The sequence below is a fragment of the Salvelinus sp. IW2-2015 genome, linkage group LG26 (genome assembly GCF_002910315.2).
Source record: "Salvelinus sp. IW2-2015 linkage group LG26, ASM291031v2, whole genome shotgun sequence".
Taxonomy (NCBI): domain Eukaryota; kingdom Metazoa; phylum Chordata; class Actinopteri; order Salmoniformes; family Salmonidae; genus Salvelinus; species Salvelinus sp. IW2-2015.
The window spans coordinates 13,638,936-13,661,378 of NC_036866.1; the positions used below are offsets into that span (position 1 = coordinate 13,638,936).

The 22,443-nt window shown below is 43.1% G+C and overlaps 1 protein-coding gene across 6 annotated transcripts in view; it reads left to right on the forward strand.

Annotated features, from left to right (window-relative positions):
* LOC111952306 (transcriptional repressor p66-alpha) overlaps window positions 1-22,443 on the forward strand; it is a 36,004-nt gene that overhangs the window by 2,904 nt on the left and 10,657 nt on the right. Inside the window, exons 1-4 of one of the 6 annotated variants that reach the window (XM_070435154.1) lie at window positions 18,088-18,235; window positions 18,909-19,222; window positions 21,559-21,688; window positions 21,869-22,000. In XM_070435154.1, the coding sequence (XP_070291255.1) occupies window positions 18,215-18,235; window positions 18,909-19,222; window positions 21,559-21,688; window positions 21,869-22,000 (597 nt within the window). In that variant the 5' untranslated portion in view covers window positions 18,088-18,214. Of the gene's footprint in view, window positions 1-18,087; window positions 18,236-18,908; window positions 19,223-21,558; window positions 21,689-21,868; window positions 22,001-22,443 lie in introns of those variants that run through there. The other 5 variants (XM_070435150.1, XM_070435151.1, XM_070435152.1 and 2 more) reach the window with 5 other exon arrangements.

Genomic DNA, 22,443 nt, shown 5'->3' on the forward strand with positions numbered 1-22,443 from the left:
ATGGTCATAACCTGGTATTATCAGGATGTAGGACAGGACATAAACCTAACAAATCCATATTCATGGCAAGCTAACGAGTAATGTCTCTGAACAGGGGGAGAAAACCCCACCAAATTGAGTGGGAATACATAACATAGGATGAAGAAACAATATTCAGAGCCACAGCTCCATACTAAACTCAGCAAAAAAAGAAACGTCCTCTCACTCAACTGCGTTTATTGTCAGCAAACTTAACATGTAAATATTTGTATGAACATAACAAGATTCAGCAACTGAGACATAAACCAAACAAGTTCCACAGACATGTGACTAACAGAAATGGAATAATGTGTCCTTGAACAAAGCGGGGGGCAAAATCAAAAGTAACAGCCAGTATCTGGTGTGGCCACCAGCTGCATTAAGTACTGCAGTGCATCTCCTCATGGACTGCACCAGATTTGGCAGTTCTTGCTGTGAGATGTTACCCCACTCTTCCACCAAGGCACTTGCAAGTTCCCGGACATTTCTGGTGGGAATGGCCCTAGCCCGCACCCTCTGATCCAACAGGTCCCAGACGTGCTCAATGGGATTGAGATCCGGGTTCTTCGCTGGCCATGGCAGAACACTGACGTTTCTGTCTGGCAGGAAATCACCCACAGAACGAGCATTATGGCTGGTGGCATTGTCATGCTGGAGGGTCATGTCAGGATGAGCCTGCAGGAAGGGTACCACATGAGGGAGGAGGATGTCTTCCCTGTAACGCAAAGCGTTGAGATTGCCTGCAATGACAACAAGCTCAGTCCGATGATGCTGTGACACACCGCTCCAGACCATGACGGACCCTCACCTCCAAATCGATCCTGCTCCAGAATGCAGGCCCCGGTGAAATGCTCATTCCTTCGACGATAAATGCGAATCCGACCATCACCCCTGGCGAGACAAAATCACGACTTGTCAGTGAAGAGCACTTTTTGCCAGTCCTGTCTGGTCCAGCGACGGTGGGTTTGTGCCCATAGGCGACGTTGTTGCCGGTGAAGTCTGGTGAGGACCTGCCTTACAACAGGCCTAGAAGCCCTCAGTCCAGCCTCTCTCAGCCTATTGTGGACAGTCTGAGCACTGATGGAGGGATTGTGAATGATTTTGAAGCTTTGAGGCAGCTAAGACATGGATAGTGTGTGTGTGCCATTCAGAGGGTGAATGGGGAAGACTAAATATTTTAGTGCCATTGAACGGGGTATGGTAGTAAGTGCCAGGCTCACCATTTTACCCCAAGAACTGCACGGCTGCTGGGTTTTTCATGCTCAACAGTTTCCCGTGTGTAAACATCCAGCCAACTTGACACAACTGTGGGAAGCATTGGGGTCAACATGGGCCAGCATCACATTGTAGAGTCCATTCCCCAACGAATTGATGCTGTTCTGATGGTGCGCAACTCAATATTAGGTGTACGTAATGTTTGGTATACTCAGTGTATACTTATTGTTGGGGGGGTGCAACTCAATATTAGGTGTACCTAATGTTTGGTATACTCAATGAATACTTGTTGGCGGTGGGTCCGTGGGTAGCTTTTGACCATTTCTTTGGATTCTTAATGTCTAATTCATTGTTGGAAAACGTTTGGTCCAAATCGGATGTTGATGTACTATAGTTATATAATATTATTTGAAATTAAATTGGACAATTTGGGTGCAATAAATTAGCTTAATTTCGCAAAGATCAATTTATCTTTCAACAAAATAATGTTGCTGGAATGCTAATCTATTCGGTGTCTAACAACCTAAACAATTGTTTATCTCGTGATGGGCCATAGAGCTGACTGAGTAGCAGTGCCCCTTGTTGAAAAACTCTTTAAAGAATGAGGCAATCAGACAAGCATGACTCTGCTGACTTGTAATCCATAGGTGCTGCATCAGGGTAGAACTTTAGAGCGAACTAATACTAGACTGGACCACATTGATAAAGAAATGTTGAAGTGAGTGAAGTTATGTTTTGCTTCTCCTTTTAATGGGTTCTTTTCTACCCTTCCATCCCCACAGTCCTCAGCCTTTACTCTCGTGTGGATTTAAGCAAAGCTTTTCAAAGACCCGAGGGTGTACCCAAATTCACATTGAGCTATTATTCCAGCATTGTGTGGATCCGTAGCCTATTATTTTAGAGGAGTCATAACTGGAGAAGTAAAGCCACATTGAACTTGATTAGAGGACTGAATTGCACTGCAGGCAGCTACCGATGGCTCATATAGGTGATGACTTTCATTACAAGCCAGTGTGTCTGTCGTAATTCAAGTGACCACAAAGTAACAGTTCCTGTTGCAGTGTGACTGTAAATTGTTTTGTGGTGACATTAAAAAGGGACTTTATCTCATTGCATTGTCACCAGATGGGCTTACCTTTTCTCATAAGATTGATGCGCTCTGGACACTCGACCTCGTTAGGTCATTTTACCTCCGTCTGAGAGGTTAGTATGTAGTGGTTATTACTATAGGCCTAGTATGTTCATCCATTGTTTAGAAAGCTTACAGAATGCATGGGATAGAAATGTTTTATTTGTTTGGTGCTTATCTAGCAGCCATTTCAGCCCCGCAGAGAGCAAGCTGGACCTCTGATTTCCCAGAGATTTCCCAGAGAGATGTCAGAGATGTCAGTCTCCTCAGCTGATTAATGACTGGAGATTCACTGATAGAGGGGCACCTCTGTGATAATACAATTTTCAGCTCTGCGTCGGTCGCTTGTAATGCTCCTCAATTTAGGGCTAATTTAGAAGCCTACTGCACTAAATGGAGGGGTGAATATTGTTTCCATCCATCCATATGTCTGGCTGATATATTATTATAATAGCAAAGCAGCAGGGCACCTTCAAGGACAGCAGTGGGAAATGGAACCGATTGATTGTTGAACAGGCCGTAGCATGGTCATCTTGAGCGATGAGGTTATAAGGGAATGGGAGACAACTATGGATTGGCTGCCGGTCAGATAAAGAGAGAGAGGGCTGGTGTCCTCTCTCTGCTGTGATCACTGGCCAGGGAAGTGTACAGCGTCATCGAGTGGTTAACAGGAAATGCAGGAGGGCCAGCCACGCATGGTCTGAGTCAACCAGTCACAAGCTTTGGTTTCCCTGAGACCAGCTTCCTGACACTGTAGGGAGGTAGTCATGGAGGATGGGTTTCTGGGGCCTTACGGGGGCTTCCGATTCATGTACTACTACTAGGCTATAGCCTACTAGCAGCAGGGCCAGTGCAGGGATTCAAATCAGGGTGTGTAGTATGAGGTAGAACCAACCTATAGATGCACACGCTCATATTATCTTCAGAAGAGACTTCATTAGCAAATTTGATGTGCATGTTACGACTAGAGCTCCAGGGAGGGAGCAAATTACGAAATGTCCCTATGATATGTCACATAATGTGGCCCTGTAATGATTTCTAAACATTTTTCAGAGGGCAACACATCAGGTTGTCTCTATTGGGATCTGTCCTGTGGTGGTATTGTGCACATTTCTAGGCTATGCCTTATCTATCCATATGTTTGTTTTCTTTGTACCGAGAGAATAGGCCTTTAGCTGTGTTGGTCACCAGATCTCACCAATCAGATCTCAGGCCCTAGGCTATTCTGAGAGGTGGGGGAGGAATCTCAAGTCTGTACTCTTCATGTTTACCCTGTTGGACTTCATATTGACTCAACTGTGTGTACCAAGTCTACAGTTTCCTCATGTCAGAAACAGAACAGCTCTACCACTTGAGGAACGCTGTGTTTGTGTTGGATTCAGCCTAAACCTGGTAATCCAGAACAGATTAGAACTTCGGTGATCAGGTGCATGGATGGTCAATATAAATGTGAACGCTGACCAATGAGCCTTAGTTTTAGGTAGAAGAGAGCACCCCACTTCGAGTCCGTCACAATAGTATCTTTCTCTCCTTGACTCCTCTGGACTGGTTTGACAGGTGAAGGCAACAGGACAGAATTCTACCAATAAATTGCTTTCAGTTGACCTATTATTTCAGATCATGGATGGCAGAGGAAGATTGTTTTATTTTTAAACGCACCCTTGAGCCCTTGACTGAGTTGTGTACTTAGTGCAGGCCATCATCTTCAACATGGCAACTCATTGCCCAGGGGGTCAATAGGCAGCTCAATTCAAGCATGGTTCCTCATTGTGTAGATTCACAAATGAGAGGCTCCACTCTTTCAACATGAAGCTGTGAAGCTCATCAGACATTTGGGGTTGGCTCTGGTATTCCATAGGGAAATCAACCTGTTAACCAGGTAGGTAGGCCATATGGGCTAATCAAGAATGATGTGCTTGTGTCTACTGGTGTTCTATATATTTATTGAGTCGTGACTTTTTATGAGAACCACATGACTTATCCTGTCTGCGCCAACTGTTATCATTGTGTCCTCTATTTTCACATGATTAATGCATTGAGTTGACTAGCGGACAGATGTTTGCGACGACATAAAAATGTAAACTCATCCTGTTACAAAATGTGATCAAACTCCTTCTCTTGAATGCCTCAGAACGTTCTCAATTACTCCAGGTTTAGCAAGAGTTGTGGATGAAGAAGCAAGGGCTATGGCATTGCTACATTTTTCCAGTTCTTCTCCTAACAATAGCTCCCACTGTCTGTTTTAACTGGCCAGTGCTGACATGGCAACTCTGGAACACTCAGTGCGGCAGCCACACGAATACAGCATCAAGGCACTCATCCAAGAGGGGGACTAAGCATCCGGGTGCCCTGCTGCCTGCCTGTGTCACAACCAGGCCAGTTAGCTGTGTACTGAGCTGATGTCACTCTAGTGTAGGTGCTGACTGAGCTTCATCTAGCCCACCTATAGAATGTGTGTCACTGTCACAGCTTCAATAGCTGCCTAAGTAAATGCTTAGGAGCAGGCTTCCAGGTAGGCAGTAGCGCTGTAGGTCGGTTACTGTTTTTTTTGGTTGCTGTGGCTGTGACACAATAGGAGTGTGTAGTCTTTTGTTCATTGGGATACCCTCTGTGTTCAGTGCTGTGGGAGAGAACAATTTTTTTTTATGCCCACTTCCTCCCGCAGGCCATTTCCAAGAAATGTAATCTGATATGAATGTGTGTGGAGAGTCTTTTGGTATGGCTGTCTAGATTCAGGGGATTTGTGATGTGTGTTTTGTAGTAATTTAGCTGAAATGCGAGATTATCACTCATAGGATAGTCTGTGCAGATCACATATCCCTTGTCACCAGGAATGTGTGGTTTGAAGGTTAAATTCAATAGGAAACTTATCCCAAGCCACCTTGTTTGGTACAATTGCAATCGGTTGTGGCTATACATTTTCCTTGTTGTGGATTCCTTCAAGGCTTGGTTCGAGATCAATGTTAGCAAATACTTGGAACTTTTGTAGAGTTCCAGGATGGCAACTCGTGGTTGCCAGAGTGAATGGCTGGATGTCTCCGGGCTTAGAGTTCTGTATTTGATGTAAGGATAAGTAATCCCTGATGTTGATAGATACTGTATGATGATTTAAGGGAATTTGCATCAAGATTCACAAACACCTGTAACAGAATAGATTTAAAGGGAAATGTTAGTATGTTGTTCATTCGTCCACTGTTGATGTGGTCCCAAAAAGTGTGCATGTCAGCAGTAAAGCACTTCCAGTTCAAAGCAAATAGTGTGATGATGATGTTTTTCATCATATACAGATAGCCTGCTCCAAAGATTCAAGTTCAGCTTTTGTTACCAGCATATTGGCTCAAGTATGTGTTAGACGCAGGGCTCTAAATGAACATTTTTCATAGCACTGGTGCTCCCAACGTAAAAATGTTGATTGATTGAGATGCCTACACTGAGTGTACAAAACATTAGAAACACCTGCTCTTTCCATGACAGACTGACCAGGTGAAAGCTATGATCCCTTATTGATCAGTGTAGATGAAGGGGAGGAGACAGGTTAAAGAAACAATTGAGACATGTATGTGTGCTATTCAGAGGGTGAATGGGCAAGACAAAAGATTCAAGTGCCTTTGAACAGGGTATGGTAGTAGGTGCCAGGTGCACCGGTATGTGTCAAGAACTGCAATGGTGCTGGGTTTTTCACGCTCAACAGTTTCCTGTGTGTATTAAGAAGGGTCCACCACCAAAAGGACATCCAGCCAACTTGACACAACTGTGGGAAGCAGTCAACATGTAGAGTCCATTCCCAGACGAATTGATGCTGCAAAAGGGGAGGGGGTGCACCTCAATATTAGGAATGTGCTCCTAATGTTTTGTACACTCAGTGTATATTGGGCATATATGAATTCTTGCTACCAGGGGTCCTGTTACCGCAGAATTCTGTGTTTTTCATGCAGAAAAAAAAGAACGCATAAGAAATATCTTGCTACGCAGATCTAAAATGCTTCTTATTGTAATTTCTGCCAGCCAAAAAGTGTTGCACTTTTGTTGTCATCTGATGAAATTAATCTATTTTCTGCTGAAATTGTTGCACTGATGTATTTTCTGTGACGGAAAACTAGTTGCAGGTCCCTGATCACTAAGAAGCAAAAAACACTGACTTTCAATATAAAATGCAGGGGATTTATTTTTAATATCTGCATTTTTAAAATGCATATTTCTGAACTTCTAACTTCTTATGGATCCCTTCGCGCGCCAATCCCTTTAGCGGGATCGATTTGACAACACCCAGGGAAATTGCAGCGCGCCATATTCAAAAACAGAAATACTCATAAGAATTCATAAAGCATACAAGTGTTATACATCAGTTTAAAGATTAACTTCTTGTTAATCCAGCCGCAGTGTCAGATTTCAAAAAGGCTTTACGGCGAAAGCAGACCATGCGATTATCTGAGGACAGCGCCCAGCATACCAACACATGAAAATCAGATTTCAACCAGGCAGGTGCTACACAAAAGTCAGAAATAACAATATAATTCATGCCTTTGAAGATCTTCTTCTGTTGGCACTCCAAAATGTCCCATAAACATCACAAATGGTATTTTTGTTCGATAAATTGCTTCTTTATATCCCCAAAATGTCAATTTATTTGGCGCGTTTGATTCAGAAAAACACCGGTTCCAACTCGCCCAACATGCCTACAAAGTATCTAATAAGTTACCTGTAAACTTGGTCCAAACATTTCAAAAAACGTTCCTAAACCAAATTTATGTATCCTAAAACGTAAATAATCAATAAAATTTAAGATGGGAAATACTGTGCTCAATACCGGACAAAAAACAAAAGTGAAGCACGTTCCAGGTCGCGTGCACCTGGAGTGACACATGGAAATAACAGGGCTACTTCTTCATTTCTCAAAGGAAAAACATCAACCAATTTCTAAAGACTGTTGACATCTAGTGGAAGCCATAGGAACTACAAGCATATTTCTATTAAAAAGGGATTGCCATAGAAACCTAATGGAAAACAGATTGACCTCAATTTTATTCCCCCTGGATGGATTGTGCTCGGGGTTTCGCCTGCCAAATCAGTTCTGTTATACTCACAGACATTATTCAAACAGTTTTAGAAACTTCAGAGTGTTTTCTATCCAAATCTACTAATAATATGCATATCCTAGCTTCTGGGCCTGAGTAGCAGGCAGTTTTCTTTGGGCACGCTTTTCATCCGGACGTGAAAATACTGCCCACTAGCCCAAAGAGGTTTTTATAACGCAACCTCTGAGCTACTTTTGAAGCACATGTTGTGCCCTAGAAACTAATACTGTATGTAACATTGTAAAGACATTATTATTATTATTATTATTATTATTATAAAAGCTAAAATGTTGATACCAATACCGGTCATTGAAATTACGAAAGTAGGTTTCTACATTGTGTAAAAGCACTATTTTCCTATTGAGATGCATTACATTGAACATTTGATCTTGTCGTTTTGGCAATATCGCAATATTATTTTTGCCGTAGTTGGCTGTACCTGCACAAACACGTTTCTTTAATAACGTCTTGTGTTGTCAACATACAAGAGATCTGTCATTCACGCATTGCTATGATCATTGATCTGCTGAAGAAGTTATCACTTCCTTTTTCTGTTACTAGGTGGTTAGCTAGCCAATGAGGTAATATGACTGAACAAAGTGTAAACCAATGGTTAACGATGTGCGAGTAGTGTTAGAACAGCCCATGATCCGTTATAGGAAGATTTAAAATGTTGCAGCGGTAATATGGATCAGATCTTTTGACCTGGTTGGGCTTGAAGCAAACCGCTTTCGCTGTAGTAATGGTGCAACCATGATCCTATTGAATATGCACTCATTTTTTTCCCTCTAGGGCCACAACGGTACAGCACGTAACAATTATTATCTGGAAGATTTTTTTCCTAGTCAAAAAGTGCTCTCAAAATAAAACTTGTGGTCACAGCAAATTTTTCTCACACTTTAGAGCCCTGGTTAGACAGCCATGTTCTTCTGAGTTAAGCTAGGCCTAGTCATTGTTTGCTCGGAGTCAGCACTGACCTATAACCTACTGTAACCCTCCTGTAACCCTCCTTAAGCTTAACTTCAATGGAGATGCTACCATTAAAATTCATGACTTCAAGGCAAAACAAGTCTAGTCTAGCTGGTGAGTTTATCCACTGGCTGGTTCATCATGAAGATCAGATGGTTAATGGAATTAGAGGTACAGCTGCTGGTTTTTCATTCTATTTATGATATGAGTTTATCTGCTCTTAATGTCCCAATGTAGTGCATGCCACGCCGCGATCGGCCTGAATCGTGATTGTAAACACTGTCAACTAGTCCTGTCCTTCTCCGAGACTGGGATTGTGTGTGTGTGTGTGTGTGTGTGTGTGAGAAGGGGGAGGGGGGGCAGTGTTCTTGGTGTTTGTGAGTGATAGTCTGTTCCGTGTGTGTGTCAGTGTGTGCATTCCTCTGTGGTCACATGTAGGGGTCTGGCTGCACTTCCTGGGCTTTGGCCATGCCGTTCGTCGTCATGTTGCTAAGTGGAATCCAGGTGGAGCCTAACTGGCAGATGCAGGGTTAAAGGCTTCCATTTTGTTAGGTAACACCCTAATGGCCTGATCTGTCAGTGGTGTTAAAATGGCAGTACTTAACTCTTGGTGTTCAGTACCGAACCAGTAGGGGCACCTTCTCTGCCTCTAGGCTGCCACAACCAATAGGAGAGAGAGAGAGAACGAGGGAGAGTGAGGACGCAGAAGAGCAAGAGTGTTTGTCAGTGTACAGTAGATCTATGGCCAGGCCAGTCACCCCTCCCCCACCACCCAGTCAGCTTGCTCTCTCTCTCTCTGTCTGTCTCTGTCTCTCTCTCTCTCTGTTTAGTACCCATGTACTCAGTTTAGTGAAGCCAGATTAAGCAATGTTTTTTTTTTGCACAATCAGATATTCCAAAGACAGCACTGGGTTCAGTGGGTTGACTTTCCAGTTTCTTTCAAAATTCATTCAGTAATTTGGACATGTCCTTCTCAACCTAAATGTGATCTGTAGTGACCTCAAATGAATAATCAAGCAGAAATTAATTGCGTTAATCAAATCTAGAACGATACATGGGAAGGAGATTCATGGCTTTGTGTGCAGCCCATTTTATTGGGCAATATTATACTGTTGTTCCCCTCTCACTGGATCCAATAGAGCCTGTATTCAAAAGCATCCGTGTGCTTTAATAGGTGAGTCCCTAGGGAAGATCATTACATCCAACATATCAGATAGTAGATGCTAGCCACCTGAGTAAATGGATCAATTGTAATACTCCGTCTCCCTAAAGGACTGCCCATGAAATTAGAATGAGCTCATTGGAGAGTCAAACCAGGTCGTATGTTCTCTATGCTCTCCATCTTGCCTAGTGTATTATGGCCATTGTTTCTAGCAGGAGTCGCTGAACATGGAATAATTCACTTAAATTCTAATGGTAAATTGTACATTGGTAAGAAGTCTTCAACAGTACAGGTCTGCAATCAAAACATGAAAGCGAAAAATGGATGGTGTGTGTGTGCAGCTTCATTCTGCTTGCGATCTGGGTGGAAATTGGACGATGCAATAAAAAGCAACACCAATGTTGGTGTGTTTAATATTAATCTGAATGGACACGTGATCAGACTGCTGGGTGGCCTGTTGCTCCTCTGGCTGTCTCTCTCGCTCTCGCTGGCTAGATCTGCCCCAGGCCTTGTTTTCTACCAGAGACCTTAGAGTTCTCGCCATAATGTCTAGGGAACATAAACCAGTAATCTCTCTCCACTCTCTATCTCTTTGGACATTTTGCATGCAACTCCATTATCAATGTAATGAATCTTGTAGGGATGGGCATTGTACTGATAGTGCAGTTAATTTGATGCTGAGAGCTTTAATGTTATGTACGCTTGCTGGTATCACTATGCAAATGCATGGGTATGTATGCAATAGTGCAATAAATGAGTACCCTTAACCATTGTCATTATGAGACCTGAGATGATTGTTTGCATTTAGAATGTGTAGATTAATGCTGACTGTTTTTATCAAGACTAATTAAAGCATTCATTTTCTGTCTCTTAAGTTACCATCACCTTCGCAAACAGGTAGCACTTTATAACGTGTTATGTGCTGAGAGTATCAACACAATGACATTGGTTCTCACCCCACTCCCAAATGTGGCTTACAAACTTGAATGGAGGATTGAGATGTGATGGTGTTTAGCTTGCCTGAAATTCATAATTTAGTCAGATCTGTCAGTTCCTTTATTTAACATTACCCTTACAGGTGTTGATTAAATTGTCAGTCTCCCAAATTCCACTGTATGTTACTGACTGATACTGGAGTTGCCAGATATTGCCTAATGTCACTCATTGATTCTGTACTGAACAAAAATATAAACGCAACATGCAACAATTTCAACGATTTTACTGAGTTACAGTTCATATAAGGAAATCAGTCAACTGAAATAAATAAATTTGGCCCTAATCTATGGATTTCACATGACTGGACAGGGGCGCAGCCATGGGTGGGCCTGGGAGGGCATAGGCCCACCCACTTGGGAGCCAGGCCCAGCCAATCAGAATGAGTTCTCCCCACAAAAGGGCTTAATTACAGACAGAAATACTCCTCAGTTTCATCAGCTGTCTGGGTGGCTGGTCTCAGACTATCCCGCAGGTGAAGATGCCGGATGTGGGGGTCCTGGGCTGGCGTGGTTACACATGGTCTGCGGTTGTGAGGCCGGTTGAACGTACTGCCAAATTCTCTATCACATTGGAGGTGCCTTATGGTAGAGAAATTAACATTAAATTATCTGGCAATAGCTCTGGTGGACATTCCTGAAGTTAACATGCCAATTGCACGCTACCTTTTGTGTGACAAAACTGCACATTTTAGTGGACTTTCATTGTCCCCAGCACAAGGTGCATCTGTGTAATGATCATGCTGTTTAATCAGCTTCTTGATATGCCATGCCTGTCAGGTGGATGGATTATCTTGGCAAAGGAGAAATGCTCATTAACAGGGATGTAAATAAATGTGTGCACAAAATGAGTGAAATATGCTTTTTGTGTGTGTATGAAATTGCTGTGTTTTATTTCAGCTCATGAAACGTGGGACCAACACTTTACATGTTGCATTTATATTTTTGTTCAGTATAGATCCATAGTTGGGCCTCTGCCTACAGCAACATAATGATCTCCCATCAATTTCAAAATAAACATGTTTTTTAGTCTGTTGTCCTGGCCAAGTAGTGAAAGAAATCCTGAACTCATATTTTCATGATGAAATGCTTTTAATGTTCTTGCATAGAGGTCACTGACTGAAAGCAATGCCTACACAGTAACACTCTGTTGATTGACACCCGAGTGCTATAGTGAAAAGCACAAATAAATGTAATTATCAATCTGTCCTTGTATGGGCTCTAAGCTCTCTTTCATCATTCCAGGCCTCCACTCCTTCCTGCAATCACCTGCTTCCAAAACGCTCTCTCAGCCCCATATCAGTGCAGATGACAGGCTGAAAGACTGATGCAATGTTATTTCCCAGTCACTCCCTCTCGTGTCACTTTGAATGGCAGTGAATGTAGACTCTTTTACTTTCCTTTTAGTACATGTGTTTTAGCTGTACTCTACTGCTTTTTTTCTGCTATCTGATTTATTTCCCTGTCATCCCAGGGGTTGTCTAATGCAAAATCTCCTGATTTTCTCACATAGATAGACATTGCTTGGTGAAAAGCAAATGAGCTTCAATGGAGTGGTAGGTAGGCTGAGTGTGATGTAACAGTTGAGGACGGACACATATTGTGCGTCTCCATCTTGAACGCACACACGCTGATGTTCTATTTGGTCTCCTCCCTTTGTTGCTTAGAAGCAGGGCCTACAGCACAGTGGATGTTGCATCTTCATGATGCCATCCATCTCCTATGAGACGGCTCTAGCCACCTGCCATGGAGACAGACCCCGACACACTGCGTAATGCACGCCTGAATTACAAACAAGAATAGCTCCCTTAGAGATGACTCCACTGGATGTCATCAGCAGGGAGGACATTGAGGCGGCCGTTCTGGCTCCTATGATTCTCATGTAGACTGACACCAAGAGCAGTTCATACGTGCTTGCAATGTGAGCTTGAGGCAGTATAATTGTTTGAAACCTGAATGTTTTACTTCACGTCAAATAATGAGGCAAGTCTTACCTTGCTTCATACTACACTGTATCGTGCCACTCAGGTCCTGCGGGCATTTTTGTCCCTGGTTGCATTCAGGGAGCGCATTCAGTGACCACCAGTCCCTTCCAGGGTCACTGTGTGTTAATGTTTGAGCTCAAATTTTATTTGTCACATACTTCGTAAACAACCGGTGTAGACTAACAGTGAAATGCTTACTTAAGGGTCCTTTTCCAACAATGCAAAGTTGAAGATAAATATAAATAGTGACATGAGGAATAAACACAGTAAATAACAATAATGAGTAAAAATTGCATGGCTATATACAGGGAGTAACACTTGAGTTGTTGTGCAGGGTTACGAGATTATACAGTGCATTCGTAAAGTATGTTTTTCTTCCCCTCTAATCCACACACACACTACCCCATAATGACAAAGTAAATCAGATTTTTAGAAATGTTTGCAAATTTATAAAAACATAAATTAAAAATTAAATCACATTTACATAAGTATTCAGACCCTTTGCTGTGAGACTTGAAATTTAGCTCAGGTGCATCCTGTTTCCATTGATCATTCTTGATGTTTCTACAACTTGATTTGGAGTCCACCTGTGGTAAATTCAATTGATTGGACATGATTTGGAAAGGCACACACCTGTCTATATAAGGTCCCACATTAGACAGTGCATGTCAAAGCAAAAACCAAGCCATGAGGTCAAAGGAATTGTCCTTAGAGCTCCGAGACAGGATTGTGTGAAGGCACAGATCAGCATTGAAGGTCCCCAAGAACACAGTGGCCTCATCATTCTTAAATGGAAGAAGTTTGGAACCACCAAGACTCTTCACTTCCTGACATCCCTACCACCGTCATGTCGTCAACAAACTTGATGGTGTTGGAGTCTTGCGCGGCCATCAAGTCGTGGGTGAACGGGGAGTACAGGAGGGGACTAAGTTTACAACCCTTGAGTGTCCCCCTTTTTTATGCTTAGCGTGGCAGATTTGTTGTTGCCTACCCATGCCCCTGGGGGCGACCAGTCAGGATTTCCAGGATCCAGTTGCAGAGGGAGGTGTTCAGTCCCAGGGTCCTGAGCCTGGTGACGAGCTTGGCAGGGACTATGGTGTTGGATGCTTTGCTGTAGTCAGTGAACCACATTCTTAGATGTGTACATTTTTCCAGGTGGGAAAGGGCAGTGTGGAATGCAATAGAGATTCCGTCATCTGTGGATCTGTTGAGCCGTTATGTGAATTGGAGTGAGCTCAGGGTGTCTGAGATGATGGTTTTGATGTGAGCCATGACCAGCCATTCAATGCATTTCATGGCTATAGATGTGAGTGCTTTTGGCAATAGTCATCTAGACAGGTTACCTAGGTGTTCTTGGGCACACGAACTATGAGCTGCTTGAAACAAGTTTATTACAGACTGGGTCAGGGATAGGTTGAAAATGTCAGTGAAGACACTTGTAAACTTGTTAGCGCATCCTGGTATTCCGTCTGGCCCCGCCGGCTTGCGAATGATAACCTGTTTAAAGGTCTTACATCGGCTACGGAGCGTGAGAGCACACAGTCGTACAGAACAGCTGGTGCGCTCATGCATGGTTGTTGTTTCCCTCAACACTAGCATAAAGGCATTTAGCTTGTCTGGTAGGCTCACATTGCTGGGCAGCTCACTGCTGGCTTTACCTTTGTAATCCGTGAGAGTTTGCAAGCCCTGCCACATCCGTCAGCGCCGGCGTTGTAGGATTTGATCTTAGTTCTGTATTGATGCTTGACGCTTTGCCTGTTTGATTGCTCGTGGGAGGTCATAGCGGGATTTCTTAAGCGTCCGGATCGTGAAGAGCTGTGTGCTCTGTGGTTTATGCATGCTCCACCCCCTTCAGCTGGATGCCCTTTGTGCTCATTGATGGGTACAAACAGGGCACATCTGTCCTTGTTATGTTGCAGAGCTCCCTCCCTATCCTCTTAGCTCAACAGTGTTTCACCCACCATTTTATAGGCCGGGTGCCCTGCTCCCAGCCCCACCTACATTTTGCATTAATGTTTTGATTGAAATGTGATCTGCAATAGGCAGTGGATGTTGCTTTGAGGGTCTTTTTGCCCCTCCCACCTTGAAAATAGCCACATTTTTGTGAACACTGAGCAGATGTGGAGGATCACAGTAAAGGGATGTTCAGGACCAGTAAATCTCAGTGGTAATATAGTCACTGAGTGGGAGAAAAATGCTGAGTTGGACATTTTCATCAGCCTGGCCAAGTTGTTCTTGTCATGTTAGAGAATTTTGGAGTTTGAGTTCCTATTCTGTCAGAGGACCATTGGAGGCTGTTTACTTTAGCCTACTTCAGTGCTAGGAGTGGCTGGGATTGATATCCTGGTGTGCATGTATGTGCGGCTATCAATTACTCAAAATTAATTCTGGGACAGTTGTGGAATGATAGATCCCAAATTCATACAACCGCTAGGCCTACGGTACATATATATTTTTTGAAACGAGGCTGATGCAACAGATCAGAACGTTTTAGCTTAATGTTGATTAAATATTATTTCTCCACATTATAAGCGCAGCAATTCGCACAAGGCAGCTACGTGCGTGAATGTTCATTCCGTAATGCTGTTAGTGGAAAAACACTTGTCAGAAGCGCACCGCACATGGGAGAGGTTTTTTGACACAGAGATTAAAATATCCGGGGACATCAAAAGATTCAACAACTAGCATGGGTTGCTAATATGATTAGGATTGTGTCTTTTGGCTACTGGACAATTATAGAAATTGAGGGATATAGGCTAATGGTTTCAATGGCATATGGTAGTCTTTATAAAATTGCTTTCACGGTTGGTCGTATTTTGGCTAGGCTACTTTGAAGCGAGGTAAAGATACCTCAAGATATAGTTCAGGTTCAGGTTTCAAACAATTAAATATATTTTCAAAATGCGTACTGCCTCCAGCTCATTGCAAGTGGTGTGTGACGCGCTGAAGCCTGCCTACCGTTATATGCACTGGAATGGGAAGTGCACTTCAGTTGCCAGTTGAGAAATAAAGATAGTAGCTCTTTTTTAATGATGGCTATCAAAACTGTTTTTAATATTAGATTATATTTAGAATTGTTGCGCAATGATTGGGCTTATAAAACATATTACCTCAACTACCTCATACCCTTGCACATTGACTCAGTACCGGTAGTGATTATGTTAGGTCAGTACCTAGTCACAGAAAAACACAGCCATTTTTCCAGCCAAAGAGAGGAGTCACAAAAAACAGAATTAGAGAAAATTAATCACTAACCTTTGATGATCATCAGATGACACTCATAGGACTTCATGTTACACAATACATGTATGTTTTGTTCGATAAAGTTCATATTTATATCCAAAAATCTAAGTTTACATTGGCGCGTTATGTTCAGTAATGTTTTGCCTCCAAAACATCCGGTGATTTTGCAGAGAGCCACATCAATTTACAGAAATACTCATAATAAACATTGATAAAAGATACAAGTGTTATACATGGAACTTCAGATAAACTTCTCCTTAATGTAACCGCTGTGTCAGATTTAAAAAAAACTTTACGGAAAAAGCACACCATGCAATAATCTGAGTACGGCGCTCAGACACAAAAACAAGCCATACAGGTACCCGCCATGTTGTGGAGTCAACAGAAGTCAGAAATAGCATTATAAATATTCACTTAACTTTGATCTTCATCAGAATGCACTCCCAGGATTCCCAGTTCCACAATAAATGTTTGTTTTGTTCGATAAAGTCCATAATTTATGTCCAAAATACCTCCATTTTGTTAGCGCGTTTAGTTCAAAAATCCAAATTCATGACGCGCAGGCCAGACAAAAAGTCAAAAAATTCCATTACAGTTCGTAGAAACATGTCAAACGATGTATAGAATTAATTTTTAGGATGTTTTTAACATAAATCTTCAATAATGTTTCAACCGGAGAATTCCTTTGTCTTTAGAAACGAAAAGGAACGCAGCTACTTCTCACGGGGGTGCGCCTGAGTGAGCTCATGGCACTCTGCCAGACACCTGGTTGAAACAGCTCTCATTCCCTCATCCTTCACAGTAGAAGCCTGAAACAAGGTTCTAAAGACTGTTGACATCTAAAGGAAGCCCTAGGAAGTGCAATATGACCCCATAGACACTGTATATTGGATAGGCAAACCTGCAAACCTCAGATTTCCCACTTCCTGGTTGGATTTTTTCTCAGGTTTCTGCCTCCCAGGTTTCTGTTATACTCTCAGACATCATTCAAACAGTTTTAGAAACTTCGGAGTGTTTTCTATCCAAATCTACTAATAATATGCATATCTTAGCTTCTGGGACTGAGTAGCAGGCAGTTTACTCTGGGCACCTTATTCATCCAAGCTACATAATACTGCCCCCAGCCATAAGAAGTTAACCAGTAATGACATCATTAACAGACCATAGTCAATTGGCTGATGCAATAGATACTCTTTAGGAGAGACGTGAGAGAGACCGAATAAGTGAATTAATAAAGTTTTTGGTGGCAATCATCTTTAAAATCAACATATTTTGTGTTATGGTTTGCATATTATCCTAAACAAAGTACTAGGGTAGTCAATTGATGTTAGCTTTCACTGTCAGCTAGCATAGCAAGGAAAGTTGAAAAAGCTGGAAGTTACCGGTGTCTTCTTGCATTGTAAAGTGTTCTAGCCTGTATGGACATTGTTTTGCGAACAGTTTCAACATTTCTACATGCTATGTCACATAATTCACATAATAGTTTGTTAATAGTTTGTTAACTTCTGTGCAAAACATTTTAGCGGAGTGACTCTTTAGTTTTAGAGTTAATTTCCTGCAATTCTACTCATTTTGCCATGGGCCGTAGAGAACATTTTGCATTTTTCAAGCAAATTGGCTATAATTCTACACATTTTGCCATGGGGCGGATATAATTAAAAAAATGAATTGTATAACTAATTTCCTGCAATTCTACACATTTTGGAATAAGGTGGAGAGAAATTATGGTTTTTAATGATATCTGAGTGAGTGATTAATAAAATCAATGGGGATTGATTGGTAATTCGACCATGATTACAAGTTTAGATTAAACATGTTTAGCTGACATGGGCTAAATGAGTGACTGTCAATGACTGACATAAAAAGAGAAACTGCTGATGCACAATAACATTTCAAAATTGCTCCTTGTGTATTCTACTATTCTAACTCTCAACATTAAGTTGAGACCTCAACTGAGATGGTGCTATTCTGTTTTTCTGAATGAGTCCGTATTTCTTCGGTGCGATGATCATTGGCAATCAGTGTTTTAAATGGTTGGATCTACACCAAAATAAAGTTACAATCTCAGTTTCCATTTGACTTTATATATGCTACATGGATTTCTATTGATGGTGATCGATTCGGTGATATAGATTTTTTTGTGTCCTCAGTTGTCTGTGTAAAAGTTTCAGTGGCCTTTTCTCTGGCAGGCATTTGTGTTTTGGAATCCAGGCGACGCTGTCTCCCTCCCTCCCCAGTTGCAGGCGGCTGTGGCCTCTCCCGCTGCCAGTTGGTCTCTCCAGGGATTAAAACCACAGACCGGTTTAAACCAGTTCTCAGGGAAGTGCTTTATGTCTCCCATGGAATCTTGGGAAGGGTCATGTGGAGCTCTACTCTGATGTCACAGTGGATGAAAAAGACCTTGAGTCAGCAGCTTTCTTTTTCTGATGGGAGAAGTGTGTACACAGGTATACAGTGGCTGCCCCAATGATTGTTTAGAACCTCTATAAGGGGAGAGATGAGGCAATTATATTTCAAAGTCAGACCGTTTGAAAGGAGATAAGAGTAGGTTTCCCTGTACCTCAACTCTAGTCCAGAACGCACACACTTTCGAGGTCACACTGAACTCTGATTCTTGTTTCAATTCATAACCTGCGTTTGTGTGTCTGTGAGATATTTGCATGTCTGTTTGAGTGATGCTTTATCCATGGTGCGGTGTAATAGTTGTGGGTGAAGCTGGTGTTTTGAGCTGAGTGGGTCTCCCTTCTACACCGTCTATTATGGTAATGAGGGGGGAATTGGGTCAGCGTCTGGGGAACAGGCACTCAGAGACAGGTCTGTGTTGCAGTCAGGTCAGTCAGACAGAGAGCCCCCCTCCCCAGTACAGCTGGAGGAATTAATACCCGGCCTGCTACCACAGTCCACAGTCCACACTCCACTGATATGGTGCCCTGGTGGGCATTTAGGTTTGATTTGTGCTGTTTTCATTGTTTGTATTGCATGACCACACTCCTCATTATCAGCCAGTGTTGAACTTCCAACTCATTTTGAGGCGGTGCTTCATTACTAAAACTATGCTGTCCACAGACACTGACCTGTGTGTTTATCCATATCTCTAACCCCCGTCTCTCTCTATCCCAGGCAGTGATGTCGGAGGAGGCGGTGCGTCAGACGCGCAGCCGGAAGCGGGCCCTGGAGAGGGATGTGGTTGCCCCTGGCAGCCCTGGATGGGAGCTGGACAGTAAGAAGGTAAAGCTGGAGAACTGTGACCTGCTACCTGCAGCAGATGGACCTATAGCTCTAGTGGCTGTGGGTGGAGGAGGAGATGTGGTGAAGACTGAGCAGACAGCCAAGGTGGCCAGCATGAGCATCCTGAAGACCGGTGAGGTTAAGGCTACCATCAAAGTGGAGGTGCAGACTGGGGACAGGCCTGTAGATATGAGCACATCCAAGAGGTGAAACAAACGGATTACACACACACACTGTGGTAGCCTACACTATCTGGCTGTAAATTTGAACCAGTCCTAACTGAACTGCGGTACCCTCAGACACTGTCTCTTTTTTTTAGTATTACTGTCACACTCTAGATTTACATTTCATTTTCGAATGTTGCTCTAAATTGTTATTTTTCCCATCTGGCCTGTGGTGCATGTTTACAATATGATGGGTTGTCTCTGAGTCTGTACAGGGTCTATTTAGGTGATTAGATTATTCTACTGCTTTGTTTTGACTGGAAAGGGACATTTGCTTGACAACTACTGTGTGTGTGTTCGAACTGTCTGCACTAGCTAGCGAGTGGGCTTCTCACACAGGAAGTGCATGTCTGTACTCCCTCGGTTCTGGGTGGCCTGCCCCCATTTTGAAAAGTTTGAGGCTCCGGCTGACTGCTTCCATTTTCTCCAGCACCTGAACTCTGCCTCACTTCACACAAAATGAAGGTCACAAACTGTCACAAACTGGTTCCAGCTGGCCGTTGCCATGGTTTCCACACTGGAGATTGGAAGAAGCAGTTGGGGGAAGGAGGGGCTGTTGTTGGGTGTGTCACATGACCAGGGGAGGGAAATGTCACGCGTTCTCTAAACTCGGTAGAGTGATTAATATACACTAGAGGTGAGGGCAGTAGTGAGAAAGGAAGCTAACCTCCAAGGAACGACCTTTTATGTACTGCAGAAGTTTCCCCTTGTCACCTTTGCATCACCCTAAGCCTGTACTGCTAAAGTTTAAAAAAATGTTTTTTATTGAACTTGTAGTGTTTGCGCTGTAGAGGAGATCTAGCATTTTGATCCAACTGTTTTCATAAACAGGGTGCGAAGGCTAGAATAAGCATTGCATTCCACTGTCATTGAATTATAAATATATTTTTAAAAACACTATTTTTGCCAGATAGACCTTAATAGACTAGCTAGAGAGAACTGTTGATGACGTTTCTGTCCAGTTTCATGAGTAGTGGTTTGAAGGAATGCACTTTTTCTACCTGATACTTTGCTCCCACGAGTTTACTAATTCAGTGGGAGTCAATACTGCAGAGTATTTCAGAGAAGCAGTAGCTAGTAGAAACAGAAGCAGTGGGGTTCTGGATCTTATGTAACCAGGTACGTGGCTTTTGTTTATGCTTGTCTAATCAGCTTTCAGGGTGGAGCAGATCGCCTTGTCACCACAGATAATAACCCTCACTTTGCCCATTGCCAGGGCTAAGAGTTTCTCCTGGTTAGGTCACTGTGTGTGTGTCTGGGGGGCCTCCCTATCCATCAGTTTACTCTTTGCCCAATGTGGTCCCTTGCTTTACATGGCCCCTGTATAACCAGCTGTGGATGGTGTGACTGTGAATCATAGCTACTGTATTTCCCTCTGCCTCCCCTCTAAACTGAACCAGGCGTCAGCCCTGTTACCACAGTAGGGATCTGGGATGTTTTGCACCAGCCAGGGAGACTGTGCCCTTGTTGAGTGCCCTACCCTCTGCACCGTAGCCCAAGACACACGGTCAGTAAATGAGTGAGTGAGAGTGAATACAATAGGCTGGGTCCTAGCCACGTTCCCCTCTCCCCTCCCCCACCCCTCTCGCTTTCCCCTCCAGTGTCTCCTGTAGGCCTCTGCGACTCTGATGTCAGCAGCTGGGAGGGGTGGGTTCCTGACGTACCGGGCCTCAGGCACAGCTACTGTCCCTACCAAGAGTCACCAACCCCACCCCTCCCCACCCACAGGGTACGAGCGGGACGCCTGCTGTGTGGGGGGGGGGGAAGCATTCCATCTTCGTTGGCCTCTCTGTCACAGGGTCCACACTACATACCGCTGCTCCCCTTTGTCCTCCTCAGGCTGGAGGAAACAACAGCTAGCTACAGCCATAGAGGAAGCAATGAGGCCAGATGTAATCTCCCAGGCTGGACCTACAACTTGGTCATAAACTCACTACTTTTGGCCCAAGTTTCTGACACTACCATACCAGTGAAAAGATATGAAGAGGAAGGCTCTTATTCAGACCCACTATGATGGGTCTATGAATCTCAGATCGACTTTGGTGTCCCAACACTATCCACTCACTCGTAGATCACTGAAAAGTTATAATTTACCGCCCTCTACTGGACAAATGCTGATTCTGTCTGTTTGCATACTGGCCATAAGTGGCCATCATTTGTAATATGATTTAATGAATGTTGTATGAGCACGCACAAATTAATGTGTGAGGAGAGGGGGTTTGGCTTTCCATATCATCTTTGCTTTCCATGTCTTATTTTTTCCTACTAGTAAAGTCGAGTTTAGTTATTTCGTTTTAGTTTTTTCTCTCTTCTCTCAGTGACGTAAAGAAAGAGAGGCAGCCCCTGTCACCAAACAATGATGTCATAGTGTTGTCAGACAACGAGCCGTCCATCCCCGTCATGAACGGCCTGAACTACTACAAAAAGACAGACACTGACCTGCTCAGGGTACGAACACACACACACACACACACACACACACACACACACACACACACACACACACACACACACACACAGAGAATGACTTCTCTTTGTGCTACTCCCAATGTGTCTTCATCCATCATGGATGCAAATCAATTCTAATGTAATTTTGTGTATGATCCCCTGCTGTCTTCCCTTGTGTAGAAGAGCAGCCCAGATGAGAGGGAGCGCATCATCAAACAGTTGAAGGAGGAGCTGAGACTACAGGAGGCCAAGCTGGTGCTGCTGAAGAAACTACGACACAGCCAGATCCAGAAGGAGAGCACTGTACAGAAGGTATCTAAACACACACGTACACACACATACAGTGCATTCAGAAAGTATTCAGACCCCTTTACTTTTTCAAAATGTTCTTACGTTATAGCCTTATTCTAAAATGAATGACATTTATTTTTTCCCTCATCAATCTACACACAATACCGCATAATGACAAAGCCAGAATTGGTTTTTAGAAATGTTTGCAAATGTATAAAAACAAAAACAAAAATTTAAATACCTTATTTAGTTTAGTATTCAGACCCTTTGCTATGAGACTCGTAATTGAGCTCAGGTGCATCCTGTTTCCATTGATCATCCTTGAGATGTTTTTACAACTTGATTGGAGTCCACCTGTAGTAAATTCAATTGATTGGACATGATTTGGAAAGGCACACCTGTCTATATAAGGTAGGACAGTTGACAGTGCATGTCAGAGCAAAAACCAAGCCATGAGGTTGAAG